The sequence below is a fragment of the Urocampus carinirostris genome, chromosome 3 (assembly GCF_059441175.1).
Source record: "Urocampus carinirostris isolate Australia breed hairy pipefish chromosome 3, RoL_Ucar_1.0, whole genome shotgun sequence".
Lineage (NCBI taxonomy): Eukaryota > Metazoa > Chordata > Actinopteri > Syngnathiformes > Syngnathidae > Urocampus > Urocampus carinirostris.
In genome coordinates, this window is record NC_142351.1 from 33,064,277 (window position 1) to 33,083,200 (window position 18,924).

General features: G+C 41.1%; 1 protein-coding gene across 1 annotated transcript; it reads right to left on the minus strand.

Annotated features, from left to right (window-relative positions):
• Nucleotides 1–313: 313 nt before the first annotated feature.
• Nucleotides 314–18,028, minus strand: brpf3b (bromodomain and PHD finger containing, 3b). The gene is made up of 13 exons (XM_088331532.1): nucleotides 17,668–18,028; nucleotides 14,059–15,620; nucleotides 13,669–13,825; nucleotides 13,384–13,518; nucleotides 11,637–11,765; nucleotides 11,173–11,485; nucleotides 9,987–10,262; nucleotides 7,508–8,083; nucleotides 3,761–3,842; nucleotides 3,597–3,685; nucleotides 3,424–3,518; nucleotides 3,173–3,327; nucleotides 314–1,386 (listed from the first exon to the last, which is right to left on the minus strand). The coding sequence occupies exons 2-13, from the start codon at nucleotides 15,594–15,596 to the stop codon at nucleotides 1,203–1,205; spliced, it is 3,729 nt and encodes a 1,242-aa protein (XP_088187658.1). The 5' UTR covers nucleotides 15,597–15,620; nucleotides 17,668–18,028; the 3' UTR covers nucleotides 314–1,202.
• Between the last annotated feature and the right edge of the window lie 896 nt (nucleotides 18,029–18,924).

Below are 18,924 nucleotides of genomic sequence, written 5' to 3' on the forward strand. Positions count from 1 at the left end.
CGAAAAGTAGTGGCTTCCAGTTCGGGATTTACCTTAAACACATTTGAATAGAGCCAGTTGCCAGACAGCAACCATATAAAACACATAATAAAGGCCTCTAAATAAACAATATAATTTGACAGTATGTCACGGGCGTTTAGTAGACTTTTTCCAGATTATTGTGTCCTCTACTAAATGGACTCCCAATTTCGAATGGAGCTCATTTATTATGGTAATGATATTACAATCAATACACATTTTCTTTGTCCTTTAGTATTGTTACCCAATTTAAAAAACTTTCCTTACTGCACAATCAAAAAGACAAGAGTCGGTCTGATATCCAAGAAGGTTTTAATAGAGGTTTTTCTTCCCAAAAGAGAAGGTAAAGGTTTAAACAAAGTATTTGGTGGTCAAAGAAAATATGCACCATTTGATAACAATAAATATTTGGGTTGGTTTGCGTCAATCATGAGGAAAATATTCAAAATCTGCATGTCACTGATGACAGTCTGAAATCTACCTCACTATATGGTGAATTGACATTTTTTACTCTGCAAATCTGTCCATATTTGACCGTTTTTGTTGACAAACAATAGAAAGTGTAAAATGCTTACTCAGTGAACAGTTTAGCAATCATGAATTTGCAGTCTGCTTAACAGTGACACTTTGCAATTTAAAGAATACAACTGTACTAAAGTGATATTTACCATCTAAAAAGTTTGTTGAACCTCAAATTTTAAATACATTTCTTGGTTTTACCAATATCGTTTTATCTCTTTAATTGTGTTTTACATAAATAAATAATTTCTCTTGTATCAAAATAAGAGATTTTGAAAAACTATGAAACAATAATTGTGTTCACGGACACAAAATACGGGCGCACACATACTACGCAGCAAGTCCACAAATTATCTTAGTTGCTCCCTCGCGCCTAAATCTAGAAGAGCAACGCAAAGTGCAGAGACTTCATCTTACACACATAATGCATACAAATTGTACATTTGATATGCACAGCTAAATTTCATAAAAGATAAAAGTTAAGAAAAGCTATTGTATAAAAGATGGCAGTGATCCATTCATAGGTCCTCCGTGGTTTAAATATTGCTTCAGAGTTCATTGTCGCACAAAATTGCGCTCTGGCTGATTTGCAGGATGTACAACACGAGCAAATGAAGCGAGCGGAGAAAGGAGCGAAGGCGCCCGGGCTCGGATGCGAACGTGCGCTAGAGGAAGTAGGAGGTGACGAAACCTTGATTGTGGCTAACTCTGCTCTGGTGGAGCATGGCGCGGTCGTAAGCAACCTGCACCGACTTGCGCAGGCTGGGCTTGCGGCCTTCCATAATGCGCAGCTTATCTGCCGTGCTGTCCACTCCGAGCGGGGTCACTTTGTCACGAGACAGCCACTGCCTGCGGCATATAAGGACAGACGCGTAAGACGAAATAATATATAGAAGCTAAACTGAGCTTAATTGAAAGACATCGGTGTGCATGACAAGTCTATCTACCCCGGTCATATCTCTCGAGAGGGGTAACCGACTGCAAGACAAACACATACAAAACAAAGAACATTAAAAAAAAGGGAAAAAGTAGAAAAAAAAAACACACACAAAAGTTTTTGGACCATGGCCAACCCAAATGCCCAAACACCCACAAGTTAAGCACCTCGGCACCCAAGTTGGTCATGCTTTTGTCCCTCTAGATGAACCGGGACAAATGAAAGCGGCCATGTCACTCGGGTCAGGGTGACACAAGACACTCTTCTGTTCAACAGCAGGGCCCGACAGCTTTCAGTGGTTTACCCCTGCCGCATCATACGGGTGCCCTGCGCATCCCTTAGAACGCGTCCACAATCCCACTATCCTTTCACACCTAGTCACTCATTCCAATCACCAACAAGAGCTCTGACTTACACTACATTTAGACCTCTTTCCTGCAGTGCACTCATAACACCATCCATCCACATCAATCGCAGCCTTCCTCTTGGTCTCCTTCCATTGACTTCTGCTCTGTAGATCCTCTTCAACATTTGCTCCTCATCTATCCTCTCCAAGTCCAAACCAACCAAAACATGACCAACTTGGGTGCCGAGGTGCTTAACTTGTTTAGGTGTTTGGGCATTTGAGTTGGCCATGGTCCAAAAAATGTGTGTGTTTTTTTTGCTACTTTTTCCATTTTATATTTTCTTTGTTTTTTGTGTGTGCTTGTCTTGCTGTCGGTCACCCCTCTCGAGGGATATGACCTGGGTAGATGTTGATAGAATTATGCACTTTTTGGGTGGAGCGACTTATAGTCCAGAAAATACTGTTTTGACAAAACTTCTTTATATCTGTAATGCCATTGAAAAACAACATCGTAAGTTCAGGATTTATTACAAAACCACTGAGAACTTTATCATTTTAATATTGCTAATTAGTTAAATAGGGGGTCACCAATGCATATATTTATGTTGGGAATTTCATGGGCTAACCAATGTTTCAATCATTATTGGAATCAGTCACTACTGAGAAATGAAATTACAAATAGCAATGGAAAAACCAAGATAAAGAATTAGTGTCATGGTAACCATTGTGTGATTCAATTCTGCTGCAGCGGTTAGCATAGGGTGGCTTGATACTAATAAAGAAAGTGAGTCATTTAAAAAGGAAAAATAGATGTGTTTTCCATAATTCAGAGGACAAATTGTTTTATATACCACCTGGATTATCTGTAGGTCATGTTGTGTCCTTGACAGCATTTGGAGTATCATACTAGCTGGTAGGGAGTAAAAATATATTGTACTCAGTGCTCTACTAGTATTTATTTTAAAATGTTATTTCATTCATTCATTATCTGCACCGCATATCCTCAGTAAGGTGGCGTGGGTGCCAGAGCCCATCCCAGCTGTCTTCGGGCAGTGGGCAGGGGACACCCTGAACTTGTTGCCAGCCAGTCGCAGTGCACACAGAAACAGACAAGTCACTCGCTCATTCACACCTAGGCACAATTTGAACCGGCCAAATCACCTGACATGCATGTTTTTTTGGATTGTGGGTGGAAAAAAAAGTACCCGGAGGAAACACACGCACAGGGAGAACATGCAAACTCCACATTGGAAGGTTCGATCTCATGACCTAAGAACTGTGCCACACATGCTCTAACCACTGCTCCGCCGTGCTGCCCATGCTATTCACGTAGACCAGAATTTGCGTCTCACCACGTTCGCTTGTTATCGAAAAAGAGGACCAAATAGAGCCTCTGGATGCTCTCCTCCTGCCTTTCTTCACCTAATCGGAGGACATCATTGGGGGGGACTGGAATGGGGACCCCATTGAGCAGCAAGCCTTCTTTTGGCATCTCCGGGTCGATGATCTATAAAAGACTTGGGTTCAGCCATACTGACAACGCTAGAGGAGGTTTGACAGAGTGCAGGGAGAATATGGGTTAAGTCATGCAAATCTTGAATACCAAGGCTGGGTAGGAAGGATATCCACGACACTTGGCCCAAACCAAATCTAGAGGCTCTAGCTCAGTCTCATCCTCAGATGTTTGGCTTCCATTACCTGTAAATAAGAATATAGGACTTGCATTTTACGTCACAGTGATGGGGGAAAAATAAGTAAAAACAAACACACACACACCAGTGTAATCAGCGTCTCCGTTGACGATCCCCAGGAATTGAACTTTGGAAAGGGCAGGTTTACCCAAGCTTCGCTTTGGTGGCGAGGTGCTACAACACGATAAATACATCATGCAATTACCGCTGAGTCAAAAAAACAGAAAAGTGGGACAGAGTGGTAGTTACATTTCTTTGTGCAGGACGGGAATGGGGTTGTATTCAGAATCAGACCCGTCATCATTGTGCTTGTCAAAGCCATTGGTCAGCCCTGAAAGCACAGATGCAAGCAGATGGATAGGCTGATGATGATCATGACGAAAATCAAGGAAAAACTAGATTGGATTTACTTTACTCAGGTTTTTAAAAATACCAAACACTAAATAAAAAAATACAAAGAAAACTACCACGTGATCAATGGGAAATGATCATTTATGAAAACAATTACCTTATTTTCCGCACTATAAGGCGCACCGGGTTATAGGGCGCACCTCGAAAAAATAGTTTTTGGTCCTATTTTTGACATACATAAGGCGCACCGGATTATAAGGCGCTACAATGGGAACGTGGACAAAACCGTCAGATAGTTCAGTCCAACTTATTACCCCCTTAACATTCCGAAAGCTTGCAAAGACGCAAATACGTGTCGAGAACACGTACGGATGCGGTGTCCGTACGATGTCACTCAAATGCATCGTTCCATCATTCGGAAGGTTAAAGTCTTGGGATTCAAGAAATACCAACCATTCCTTAGTTTCTATTTTCTTTTTCGCTCGCAACTTTACTGTGCATATGACAATAAACACTTGGAATTGAGTTTAATTTAAAAATAGACACTCCATTCCATCCATTATCTGCACCGCTTATCACAGAAACATCGAGTTCAGTCTGAAACAAGATACAGGGATAATATATAGCCGGAGTAGCTCACCGAAGTCGTTGTGTTCATAATAATGTGCAGCCAATGTCCTCATATCCGTGAGTGTAGTAAATCCAGAATAAAATATTTACAAATACAGTATAGTAAAAAATGCTTTCTGTATGCCGTCAACCACGTGCTATACACATTCATCTTTTTCGGCCAATTGCAGGCTTTGTTTTGCCGTTTAAGCCAATGCCAGCCTGTAAATGGATAGATAGATAGATACTTTATTCATCCCCGTAGGGAAATTCACACTTCCAGCAGTCTACCCCGTTGTTTATTAACAGATGAACATGATGCCCTAGGGGTGCTTGTAGCGAAGTGGATGACGTCACGCCAGTCCAAAAATTCGACATCCCTGCGGCAGATGGAAAACTTTTCTTTGTGAAAATCCAGGATACACCACCTCGTGTTAGCAAGTCCGCCTCCTCTCCGATTCCCCCCAGCTTTCGTGTCTCTGTTTAGCGACGTTGAAGCCGGATTGCTCCGGGTAGCTACACGTTAGCGTCCGGAATGCTAAACGTGAGCCACGTTTCCGCAAAACACAGCAACTGCGCTCCCTGTGCGCTTCGATGTTTTCCACCAGCACTCGATGATCTTATTTGGTCGTGAGTTCGCATTTACCATGATTACGGATGGTACCGAAGACTTATAACGCCGCTAGCCGCTTCGCTAGCTCCGGCTTTTCTTCCACGATAGGCCCCTTCATCACGCCGGCACGAGAATTTTTCAGGGCAAGGAGTTGAAATTCCTTGAATACACGCATTTCTTGTGCGTTAAAACCCATGTCCATAGGATAGAAGTAATCCATAGTGTAGTTGTCAAAACGGGAAGATAGGAGCAGACAATAAAACAATAGGGCAGCTGCTGGAAAAGGCAGCCGCTCGTGGCAGCGCCGCTTTGATTTATATATATATATATATATATATATATATATATATATATAAATGATAAAAAGGATCCGCCCCTTGACCTCCGAATAACTTTAGCCAATAGCGATCGATTCAACTGATGATTGACACATCTTTTTTGGCCAATTGCAGGCTTTGCTTTGCCGTTTAAGCCAATGCCAGCCTGTAAATGATAAAAAGGATCCGCCCCTTGACCTCCGAATAACTTTAGCCAATAGTGATCGATTCAAATGATGATTGACACATTGGTTAGCCAATGAAACGCCGGTAAATAAATCCCAGCATACACCGTGGACTACTTGGCGTTCGGGGGAAAATCTAGTGGGCGGCTGCAAGTTAGTTGCAAGACTTTGCGACTTAATGTTGATCCATAAATAAGGCGCACTGTATTATAAGGCGCATGGTCAGCTTTTGAAAAAAATAAAGGCTTTTAGGTGCGCCTTATTGTGCGGAAAATACGGTATGTTACCATGGTTATGCAATAAGGGAAACAAAATTGCAATGCATTTCCAGGATTTGGCAGCTATTTTAGTTATGCTGTATCCATGGTGAACTCAAACAAGTCTTCAGATTCAAATGATTCAGAACACATGTTTATCACACTATTACTTGCAAGAAATCATTGGGTGGCCCTGGCGGAAGCTGATAGGTTTCTTGGCTAGCCTATGTTTCAACAAACGGGGAGGTTTTTTTGATCTACTTGTATGTTTGTATGCACCTTTGTTTTGGGGTATTAGAACAAAGAACCCAAGAAATTGATTTATATTATTCTATTCTAAATGGAAGATCTTAACCAATGTGCACTGAGATCACAAGGATGACCATGATTGTCAGGTTGAGCTAGCTTTAATTGTACTGGAAGACTTCCTGAAGATAAAATGGAGCAAAACAGTGTTCCTAAAGCTAGTTGAATTCAATAACTTTTAAGAGTTTTTTAATGCTTTTTGAAATCAAATTTAAGAGCAAGTTGACAAAAAACACAATTTAAACAAAATGTGTATCGTATTTTCACGACCATAAGGCGCACAGAAATTTCTTAGATTTTCTTCAAATGTGCCCTATTGCGCAGTGCACCTCGAGTTTCCTGTAAATCAGCGGACAGATTTTGGAGTCTGGGAGGGCACAGGTTCGAGCCTTGGCCGAGTTAAAACTCAAAATACTTTGGGGTAAAATTCGATGTTTTTCTGAGATTGTTTCCATTTCTAACTTGTATGGCATCTCCTGTGACTTTTATGCATTCTCTCCTGTTCGCTACGGGTTTGCAAAGAGCAGAAGAGGACACGTGAGGTCAGGCATTGTTTACGGAAGAACCCAGAGATGCTAACGCTGCAATTTGAAAGTTATCGTTATCATCTTGGTGCTTTCGTTTTATGAAAGCGTCAAAGCTGTTCTGGTGTGAAACAGAACACGAGGATTTTGACGGTTGTTTTCTTCCTTAACAAGTAAAATGTGAATTTCCCTGCGGGGATGAATAAAGTATCTATCTATCTATCCATCTATCTAAAACTAGCAAAACTGAAACTCAGAACGAGGGTTGGCATTTATACAGTGCGTGATTACCGTAGTCAACAAACACCATGCTGAAAAGCTACCAGCCTGGCCCAAAAGCTATGCCATAAACAGTATTTTAAAGCAGTGAAAGTCAAATAAGACAAAATCAACACTAAAAATTTAAGAACTCTCTGTAGGAAATCGCATTCAGCCTTCTGCCCATGTGCACTAGGCATTGACAAGATGTCTCGGCAAGGTAGATCGTTTCGGCAGAACACTGGTAAACTCGTAAAGGCCAAACTGTTTTGCACCAGCTCTTGAAAAAAATGTTTTTATCCGTGTGTTTTACTTTATAAATCAATTCTTAAACAAAGCACAATGATGTATTTTTAAATACACACACTTGTATGCTTGTCTGTGTTGTTGTATGGCGGACGCAAGCAGAAAGCTCCCACATCCTATAATGGGGTGCGTCTTGTGTATGTGTTAAATACATTTTGTAACCAGCAAAGGAGACTGCACCCTTTCACATGGTGCGTCCTAGTGTCGGTATTGTCAAAAATAGAATAGTTACAAACAAAAAAAAGACAAAACAGTTATTAAGCTTCTTACCACTTTGCAGGCTATGATCAACCATTTTTTCTAGTTCTCCATCTGAGCTCATATCTCGCACGGGAGTCCATGGATCATTCAGGCACAGGGGTCCTATGGCTTTCTGAGGAGTTTTGGTAGGGGAGGATAAAGGCGTAGTCGAAGGGGTGCTGGGTGTGGAGGGTGAAGTGCTTATACTGTCGTCCTGCGACGTCTTCCCATTGAGCAATGTACTGTCTCTAAACAATTTCGCCCCATTTTTGGCCTTTTTGAACAAAACAGAAGTCCGTCGCCCAACACCGCCATTGAGGGGCCTTGTGGAGGCGCTAAGGTCAGGGAACCCGTTGGCCACCACCTCCTCCTTGTGCAAAAATGGTGGTGGCGACTTCTCCCGGGACTCACTGCAAAAGACGCCTTTTGCGTCACAGTCTGCCAGGCCACGAGCGAGCTTTCGCCGTTTGCAGCGCCAGTTGGAGAGCGAAGGTTCCTTGGTGATTGGTCGCAGCGTAGGAGGTTCCAAGGGTGCGTCTCCGAGGCGTGGAGGAGGAGCCGGTTCAGTCGGTTCCAGTGTTGGCGGCGATGTGGATTTGAGGTCCTCTGGAAGAGGGGAAGAAATGCAAAATTTGTTTTTAATCTTCATTACCTGCCATAACATGAGCACTGAGTATGTAGTGTGATGCGGTGAGGTTGCAGTCACGCTGGAGAATGGTGTCATGGCTGTGGACTAGAATTCCACCCAACTTTGTATCCACAGCGCTAAGAAACTTGGGCTTCGGTGGAACCTCTAAAGCGTAACAAAACTAACTAACTAACTAACTAATCCTAGAATGTAATTACCATAATAGGTAAAAAAGTTTTCAAGAAAATAATTTTGTGGGTAAAACTGTCATTATTTTATTATCTCAGTATAAAATATCTAACTACTTACAGCTGTTTATCATAATGATAAAATAATCATTTAGTGTAAACAAACATACATGCTCTTGAACTGCCATCAACATCCATAGCAGTGGTGGCGAACACGTGGCTCTAGAGCCGAATGTGGCTCTTCCTCATCCTATTTTCTATATACTGTGGCTCTTTGCCTTGTTTCGTGTTTAGTTTTTTTTTGTGTGTATTGAGGGGTGGACACATTCCTTGAAATCAACGAAAGAACAATACTTGTTGTATTGTAAGGAGAGGAGTGTGTTATGGGAAATAATATGTTTTTAATTGTGTGTGTGTCTGTCATGGCAGGTCAGTGTGTGGTGTGGCTCTCCCAATTAAAAATTTCGGCTCTTTGTTTCAAACTTGTTCACCACCCCTGATCTATAGACACCAAATCTGTGAGTATAACGCACGCTTGTGTATGACGCACACCCCTAATTTTTTATAAAAATTCGGTATAAGTTTGTTGAACTTTTTCTCAGCTCAAACTAAGCATTGCAAGTGACAATCATTCTTGACTATGAACAGCCATGATTAAAATCATTTATTGCCAACGCAAACTATAAACACAATACCAAGATACATTTCATAATGTATTTATTTAATGTCCTTCAAGGTCTGATTAATCATCAGATACACCAAAAAATTGTTTCCCTAGTCATTCATTTTTCTATTTATCTCTCAGAACGACCTTGTTTTCCCTCTAACATTCGTCTTTGGTACCGTATATAAAAATAGTGTGATAATGACATACAATATAATGCCTTTCCGTACGTCACTGGTGGTCTTGTGGTTAGGATTCAGCACTCTCATCGCTGGGACCCGAGATTTATTCCCATTGCATCCAATGCTATGCGACATAATACATTATGTATAATGCACATCCAAAACTTCGAGTTCTTTTTTAGGTAGAAAAAAGTGTGATATACAAATAAGTACATTACATCACAGTTCAAGTTTACTGTAACTGGGATGGCCATTAATTAAATGAAAAAAATAAAAAAAAATAATTGCATAACGCATAAGAAGGATTGAAGTGCAGCTCAGTGCTGGATAGGCAGACAATATGGCTCAATTAGTTGCATTGTGTCATACCTGCTTTGTCACAAATTTCAGCCTGTACAGCCACATGTACACCAGCGCCTTGGTATCAGGGCTGGCCTTTAACGGTTTCACTCAAAAGATAAGTTTCTCCTTGTCCTTCTACTTTAGGAAACATGTCTGCCTCAAACTGAAGTGGGATGATATGGCATGATTGAAAAATATGTGGCCAATGGAGAGTGGTAAGTCCAATGAGAGTGATGTGTTGAAGAAGAGCAGAGTGCACTTGGAGAGAGTTGTGAGACAGCCGAGGCTAACGAGACTTGGTGGGCCCCTACTTACTAGACTGGAGACAGTGGGGTGGTTGGGGTTGGTGCGTAGGGGAGACCCTGGCTCAATTACCTGAGGACAATGTGCCATTAGCTCAAGTTCACAACTGGTCTAATCGAAACAAAAGCGGCTTTAAAGGGAGAGGAAAATAACATGCGCCTGCACGTTTTTTTCTTTCGGGCGCTGGATTTCATTCACTAACCTTTGTCTGACAGTGGAAGGCTGTTTTCTGCCTTGATGTAATCTGCATCATCTTCATCATCGCTGTGTTCCTTTAGATGGCCGTTGGTAAGGCTATGGCGATGTGGACCCTGACGGAACCGAAGGATGTTAATCTCACGGCGGAGCAGCCGCACACGTCGCGTTCGGGCGCTGCTAAATCGTGCCGAGTTGACAAAGTCCAGTTTGTCAAGAAGCTCTTTCAGCTGATTTTCCACAGTCATATGAAGACGGTTGTCTGGGTCCAACACACTGTCCACTGTAACAAAACAAGCAAAATAAGTAAGTGCATGCAGGTTAATTTTATTTGAATATGTCCCTTTTGTGGGCACTGTGGGACACTCAATAGAGCACAGCAGTGTTGGACACAAGCCACAAAAAGTGTAAGAAACTTGATAAAAGTTGGTGCTGCTTAAAGTGAAAGAGCACTGCATGTCAGTGTGCTATAGGAGAATTCGCTTTTCACACTCGTTATTAACTAACTGGCAAGGGAGTGGACAGTTGCTGTTTTCTTAATAATTCTAAAATTTGACTGATTTACCTTATTGAAAACCATAGTGAATGGGTCTTTTTTGTTTCTTATTTAACTGATGAAGTTACAGTAAGATGTAATTGTAAATGATAATTTAAAAAAAAAGTAACATTCAATCATGTCCTATTGCAACCTTCATGACTGCTTTTTTGGACTGATTTAGTTTTGTAATTTGTGAGAACAACACATATTAAAATAATTTAATGTCAATAACGGTTATCCCTGTTAAACTCAGTTTTTAAGCCAATAAATGTCTCGCTGCTTCACGGATTTTCATCATGCATTGTGCTCTGCATTCTGATTGTCTAACTAGTCCCTACTCTCTTGGTGAAAAATGTTTTTACAGATTAAAGTACTATACAGTATAGTTTAAAAAATGATTGGGCCTGTAAAAATGGTTTGTTATTTATTTACAGTGAATAATAAAGTATTAAATTGCATCATAATTGTAGAAATGTGTTATACATCTTGGGTTTTACCAAGCAAAGGTTCTTTTGGAAATTAACCCCCGCAATAAACAAGGGTTCATTGTACTTTTACCGCAACATATCAGATTCTGACCATTGTCACCGAATTATTGTCATTTTTCAGGCATACAGTGAGTGTATCGAAATCAGAAAAACTACAGGCATCCTACCATCCTCCCATGTATAGTTGAAAAATTCTCGCTTTTGTGGTGACTCAAGTAGGTGCATGCCAGTATCCAGTTCCAGGCCCAAGTTGATGACTTGCCGTTGGGCGTGGCGCAATACGGCTCCCCCAAGGTCCCGAAGACGTAGTGCAGCGTGGTGAAAGACTGTGTCTTTACTGTTATACAGTAGGCAATTTGACACCATCAAGTTGAAGTCAACCTCCAGGTCAGCCACAGAGTGGTAGATATGATTTTCAAGCTTAGAGCGCATCGTTAAAAAATCCATTGGATGGCTTATGAATTCAGTGTAGTCTGGTACCTAAGACGATAAGCAAGGTGTGAGTTGGATGCACCTCATAACCAGTTAACAAGATTAAGTTGTTACACATACATCACAATCCTTAATTTCACTATCACATGTAGGATAAAGTATGTATTTCTTTTAGATGAAAATATTTAAAATGTCTAACCTCCTTGATATCGACTGGTTCTGCAAAAATCTTAGCTGGGTCCTTCTCTTGTAGTTGGTCCAAAGTTGAGCGTAGTAACAACAACATTGGGGTCAATTGCAGCTCTAGAGTTGCCTGATGGACTTTGATCTGAAATTGTTCAACGGGCGTAAATAATATTGGTAGAAGAAACTGTACATCTGCCGAGTAACTTTTCTATTAAAAGAGGTAAGAAAAAAAAACAAAAAAAAAAACGATAAAAATAATCTAGATAACCACAAACACATTCGGGAAAAAGAACCTGAGCATCAAAATCATAAACTGTTTTAAGGGATGCCCAAGTGCTAAAACGTACGAAATGTGAGAAAATATTACATGTTTTTCGCATAATTATTTATATATATATATATATATATATATATATATATATATATATAATGTGTGTGTGTGTGTGTTTCATTGGAATATTCCAACTATTTTCCGAGAAAGCACATTGAAAACGGTCTCTTCCTGAGCTCTGACGTCGTGTGAAGAAAACCAGTACCCTAGCAAGCCAGCCACCATATTGATTTAGCTTTAACTAGTTGAAAAGGTTTTGAGTGTTTTAGGCAAAGTTTTGGTAGTTTTTGTGGAAAATGCCTAGGCATTGAGCCGCAGATGTGTGCAGCAATGGAACAACAAATGGCGAGCAGACAAAATGGGGAAAAAATAACACACAGAGAGCCAGCAGGAGCTTAACCAACCGGGACACGGCAGGCTAGCCGGCTGATAAAAAAGGCTAACTGGGACTGATCAGAGTAAAAGTGGGACGCTGGCCGACCAAAAGCATGCAGTAGGCAGCCAGGATAACATGGAGCAAATAAAACAAAAAAACTACCACAGCAACAAAATCGAACCCAGCCGGGAGGAAAAACAATAAGCATGGCAGGCAAGCCAGCTAGCCGACTGCTAACGGGACCAACCTAGACCAAACAAAACTGGAAGTCTTCTGGAGCCTGCACGCTTACAGGAGCTATCTGGACAATAACATGTTAATCGTAAGACACACGGCAAAAAACACAAAAGGAAAAGTCACAATCACATACTTGAAAGGAGGCGAAGGCAAAAAAGGAACGCATGCTGTACAAGATGGCAGGTAAATTTACCAAATGCAGCTATTGATGATCAAAGCACGCACACAAAACAGTGGGAAGTCCCCCAGCAAAACGGTAGGCAAAGTTCCATTTACTCCAAGCGAAAATAGGCGCTTTGCATTCGCTGATATCTACAATCGGCGCCTGTTTTTCAACGGGCTATTGTTTCAACTCTCGTTGGCATCCTGTGACGCAACAGCTTTAGAGGATAGAAGGTCAAACTGTTTACTTTAAAAATTTATTTCTCAAGATCCATGGCGCGCGTAGTATTTTGGAACTCTGCATGGTGGTGGGGAAGAACACTACACGTTCTGAGCCTAATTGGAAAAAATTGTCTTTTGCAATGCCTTTAAGGCTACAATTGAAGTAATGTTAAATGATCAATTAAAACTAAGGAGGAAATGCAAACCAGGTTGAATGCTTTTTACTTTAATCCTGAGGAATGGCGGGCCGGAATTTACATATTTTATTGTTTTTTAGATGTCAATCCATGACATCCTCCCTGATTACATCATTTATAAGTCCAGAGTGATATTTTATATTATCACTCCAAAAAACACCAACAGGCACTGAGGGGTGATGATTAGAATTGGGATGTTGTCGTATAGTGTAACTCAAGCCTTGCTCAATGTTACCTGTTCTCGCTTGAGTTTCTCCCTTTTACGGATGAGTTCGACCAGCAGCCTTGCTTTCTCGAGGTCATGTCGAAGCTTCTGCCAATATCTCAGAGTGTCTCTTGCTGCAGATACTTCTTCATCAACCACCTCAAGCTATAAGGTGAAATATTAAAATAAATAAAATCAGTTCATTGGTTTCCTCGTTGAATACATTCTACATCTCCGAAATATCCATACAGCCTAAGAACGTTGCTCAGAATGCCAAGAATAGGGCTGAGAAAGATTCTGGATTGTCAGGCTGACCTGTTCATTGTTTCGTTGGGGTTGAACATTTGACTGCAAACGACGGACCAGTGGCACACCATTTCTGGACTGACGTTTCAGTAACCAGTAGCTATGCAACCTCTGCATGAATTGGTTCTTCTTTTGAAAGAGAATACCTTTGCAGATGGCATTCAACCTGGACATAAGCAATACATTAAAATTCATAGTTTGCATTTTTATTAGGAGTACGAACAGAAATATCTTCCAATTTGTGTTTTCCTTTCTGTCCTTGAATAATAAACAATACATTAAAAAACATATTTTCATAAACATAACAGTTACTAGCCAATTGTGGTATCTATGCAGCATTTTAAGAAATTTTAAAGGACAATATTTTTCATATACCAAGTATGAAATAACCAAAGATACCTGCTTGTGGGTATTTCAGGCACTATTACTTGTGGTGAAGCATTTTGTGCTGTGAAGCTTGTGTCCTCCCTTCCTTTCTTTTTCTCAAGTTTCCCATCACTTTCAGACTTTCTGCCTTTTTTGGGTGTCACAGGACCGATCGTGTAGGCACTGCGTCCTCGACAAGCCCTCCTTTTGCTGCCCACCACTCGACCTTCACTTTCTTCATCTGAGCTGTCGTCCTGGCCTGCAGGTGAGTGAGACTCACAAAATGCTGTCTTTTTGACTGAGTATGTGGTCCCATTAACGTTAGTCTCTCGCACCGGGTCGATTTTCATGAACAGTCCAGCACGCTGTGCGCAAGTGACATGAAAGGCAGTATAACAGTTGGCCTTGTGGCACTGGATGGATGCCCCGCGGCCTTTTTGCTTGCACAGGTAGCATGTAAGTTTCCAGCGTGCAATGGGGATGTTTTTAACACCTTCTACTGGTTCCAAAAAAATTGTATTGGCAAAACATACTTCAGGGATCCAGATGGCACAGACGACATGCACCCAACGGCCATCACTAGTTTGCTTGAAGGCGCCACCTCTATTAGGACACAGAACACAGTCAACAGGATTCTGAGGAGACTGAAGGCAGCAGCGGCACAGCCACTGACCCTCAGGGATGTAGGGGACGCCATAGCATTCCTGGTGAACGGCCAAGTTGCACACGTCACAAAAGAGGATGACATTGCTATTAAGGCACTCGTCATCCAGGCACACGCAGCAAAAAGCGTCGTCATCAATGTTTTGAGAGGGCACGCGGACACGCGTCTCCTGGTAGGCCTCATCCTCAAGGCGGTCTACCAGAAGCTCAAACATGTCTGCCGATAAGGTGCTGCATCCCTCTGCTGTCCGGGTGGCATTAACCATCTCCAACCAAGCGGAGTCTTCATCGTCCATGTCATATTCTGCCAAAACCTCTTGGTCCTCGGCCGAATGTTCAATGTAGCGGTAGTATGCAGTGGGCAAAGGAGGTGCCTTTGAATGGGCAAAGGTGTCCACAAGGCGAAACGAAGGCTCAGGGAGCAATGTTGGGTGATTGTGCGTTGCATTTAACTTATTAGGCGTTTGTGGTTGAGGACGGGAGCAATATTTTTTTAAAGGGGGCGGAGACTTAAAAGGCAGACATTTAAAGTCTTTCCGACAGCCACGGGGCGTGACAGGTTTGCTGACAATTTGCGTAGCACTGACGAGAGGCGACTGCTGCTCGCTGTTTTCTTTGTTGCTAATGCACTCTGTAATGTCCTGCACCATCATTTCATCTTCAGTTATGATGGCCAAGGGTTCCAAAACAGAAATATGGTGAAGTCTGCCATCAAGCTCCACTTCCACAACCTTTTGAGCCTGGGCATAGCTAAGTGTTTCTCTGCTTGGAGACGCTTTGAGTCTGTATGGTGATGAGGAACGCTGGCAGAAACCAACGCCACAACCACCAACTGGTGCCCCCTCGGATTTATTGTCATCTTTGCCACATCCTGGGTCCACCAGGTCTTTTCGACGCGGCTTCCTCATAGGCCACTGATCACACGTAGCGTCCTGTAGAATTAAAATTTAGTAAAAAAATATGAGCTAGTTGGAAAAAAAAAAGCTTATATTACGGTGCAGAACAATCTAAAAGATGGTTTATATTGCTATTTACAAAGCATCAACCTCAATTTTGTTTTGTTGGAATTGACTAACAAAACTTATTTTATTCAGATATAAATGCTGAATATTTAAGACACAATTCAAGCATTACTAAATTGACAAAAGTACCTTTAAAGGTGGCATCATTTGAGGTGTCCTTAAAAAGATTTAAACTTAAATATTTTCCCTTTTAATAATAATAATAATAATAATTTCCTTTGTATTGTCATTCTTTGTAACAATGTACACAGAACGAAATGTCGATACACCTGACCCGTTGTAGCGAGTCGATGCAGCCGCAGCCAGAGGGCGCCGCCATTATACCAATTAGGTATGTCTCGGTCGAGGCGCGAACCAGCGACCTCCCAGTCTCAAAGCGGGCACACTATCTGAGTACAGCTTAAGACAAGTTAAATTCAATATTTTTTAATGCCCATGCACTTAATACATCGTGCCTCGTACACATTTTAGTTATGGTGAAAAAAAGTTTGTCAGACAGCCACTTCTGATTAAATTTACACTTTCCCATGATCCAAAGTAAAACGTCTCTGTCCAAAGTTGCTACTTGTAATGTGGGTAGACCCAATACAGTACATGCATCTGCTCTGAAAGGCCTGACTGAGACCACATCATCTTTTTGACAGTTCCGTGATTGTGGTCACACGATGTTGCCACTTAAGTAAATCGGTATAATCGGTTCACACCCTGAACTGGTTGCCAGCCAATTGCAGGGCACACAGAGGTAGCTCCTTCACACCATGGGACAATTTGGAACGGCCAATTAACCTGACATGCATGTTTTCAGGAATGTGGGAGGAAACCCACACAAGGACAGGAAAACCATACAAACTCCACATATGGAGGCCGCGGTAGCTGGAATTGAACACCGGACTTACCGACATGAAATATTAAAAAAGGCGATCGATAAATGTTACCAAATCGTTTTAGTTCAAACTAACATGGGCAATTTTACACTTATTTTGCTTATTAGCCTAGATGGTAAGGCGCCCGCTTTGAGACTGGGAGGTCGCTGGTTCGCGCCTCGGCCGAGTCATACCTAAGACTTATAACATTGGTAAAATGGCGGCGCCCTCTGTTGGCTGCGGCTGCATCGGCTCGCTACAACGGGTCAGGTGTATCGACATTTCGTTCTGTGTACATTGTTACAAAGAATGGCAATACAAAGGAAATTATTATTATTATTAAAAACAATACCGTTCTTTTTCAATTAGTGAAGTTTATTTTGTTACCACTAGGAGGCACTAAATAATACACTTCGTTTCTATAGATAGATAGATAGATAGATAGATACTTTATTCATCCCCGAAGGGAAACATCCTATTAGGTCATTCGAGGAATAAATGTTGTTACATTAGAATTATCTCCGTCAACGGAAACGAATTCTTGGTTGGTTGGATCTCTTAACCACTAGTGTCGTATGGGCACCATTTCCTGTGGTGTGTCTTGGGCATGTACAGCATTGGTGGAGCCTACCCCTCTCCAGACAAACATAATTCCCTTCCCAACTTGTGATAACACGGGGGGGAATCAGCCTATCAGCAATCAGGCATATCTGATTGATGCATCTCGGGCCAATCAGCTCAAAGAAAGACACATCCTCCCAACAGAACTATATCCTTAATTCAGGAGTACAGTCAGCCATATTTACAGTTAAAAAAAAAACAACAAACACAAATAACCAGTTTACATATTTCGACGTTGTAATCTTGAAGCATTGTCTCTCGTTCATTTGACATCCGAAACAGGTTGTGACAGTTTTCTGGAGCAGTTGTATAACATTTTAAAATTAGACATAGCTCGGCTGCTAACTTTGGAAAACACGCTGTGCTAACTTAATGTCTTATTCTTTAGACGGAAATAACAAAAAAAATCACTTTGGAGGTGTTTGTTAGAGTTATTTCTTAAGCGATAACCGTTGAAAACAAAACATTCTTACCTATTGTGTCAATTGGGTGACACAAGTAGCTCCACAGCCGGCGGTCTGAGCGTCTCAACAGAAATGGTTGCCACCTAGCCTGTGATCTACTTGCTAGATTTCCGTTGCTAAAAGCTAAGTTGTTCTTAGCAAGCTATAGTTGGATCAATCGGTATGTTTTTTCCCAATATGACCGTCCTTACATAAAACAATAGTTAAAAAGTTTGGGACTAACACCCACGCACCCAACAATCATACGCGTCACATGTCTGCAACTACACGCAAAAAGAATATTTAGTATCGATCGAATGTTGTGTTAGCCTTCTAGCATTGCGAATCAAGGCTAGTACAATTAGTTTCAGTACCTAACATCCGGATACAGCTTTCAAAACAAAAGTATACTTGAAAAGAATCACTGCAATAATTTCAGTATTTACCTTTCTAATGTTCTGAAAATGGTTTGAGATGAAGCATCAGGCATTGCAATTGTAAGTCTTTAATTCATTAGGCTCGTCAAACTCAACATTATTCATCGTAATAGTATTTATTAATGTCAATAAATATTTCGTTTCCGGCTAGTGTAATAATGTACAAATTACTTGACGCATATTTCGGCAGCCGCCTTGACGTCACTGCATGATTTTGGCGCCTCGGCGTGATACCTGCTCTGACAACGTATAAACACACACAACTCAATACTCAGAGGTATCCATCGTAAATTATATTCTGCTTAACACAAAGCAATGATGTAGCGTTCAAATTGTACCAAAAGTTTGTCTAACCTGGCTGCAATAGTGTAATAGTCAACAGCCTCAAACTAGATAGTACCTAAACTCTTTATAAATGAAATATGAAATGACATAAGTCTTTCAGTGTAAACTGTAATGTGAAATAATTCATGCAACAGTTATTAAAAGAGCGATACTCTTAGAGTATTTATAAATAGATTCACTGTTTTTAAGTTATATTCCACATTAAAATCTATTTCAAGGTGGTGTCTGTAATTTCAAAATATTTAACTTGCTGACACCATCTTCTGGACGAAATCATTATTGTAGCCTCTGTCAAGCTCTTTGTTGGCATGCAATTATGTGAAATTCATAGACGTGCTTTAATGAACTCCTTTTTAATCTTTTTGGTGTTTCTGTTGGAATTTACACTGTATTTAAGACAATTCTTCCTTTCATCCTAGAATAAAAGAAAACCGCGAGCACATGCGTGAAGCCTTTATACATTTTTTTCCACTGCGCCTTAGTTAACACATACTTGATAGAGGAA

Excerpts from the sequence above, each read along its gene's own strand:
- brpf3b (XM_088331532.1), bottom strand. The coding sequence starts at position 15,596 with ATGAGGAAGCCGCGTCGAAAAGACCTGGTGGACCCAGGATGTGGCAAA. Across the intron at positions 11,766-13,383 it reads AGAAACTCAAGCGAGAACAG|ATCAAAGTCCATCAGGCAAC; the intron begins GTAACATTGAGC and ends GAACAATTTCAG. Across the intron at positions 11,486-11,636 it reads AACCAGTCGATATCAAGGAG|GTACCAGACTACACTGAATT; the intron begins GTTAGACATTTT and ends TTATCGTCTTAG.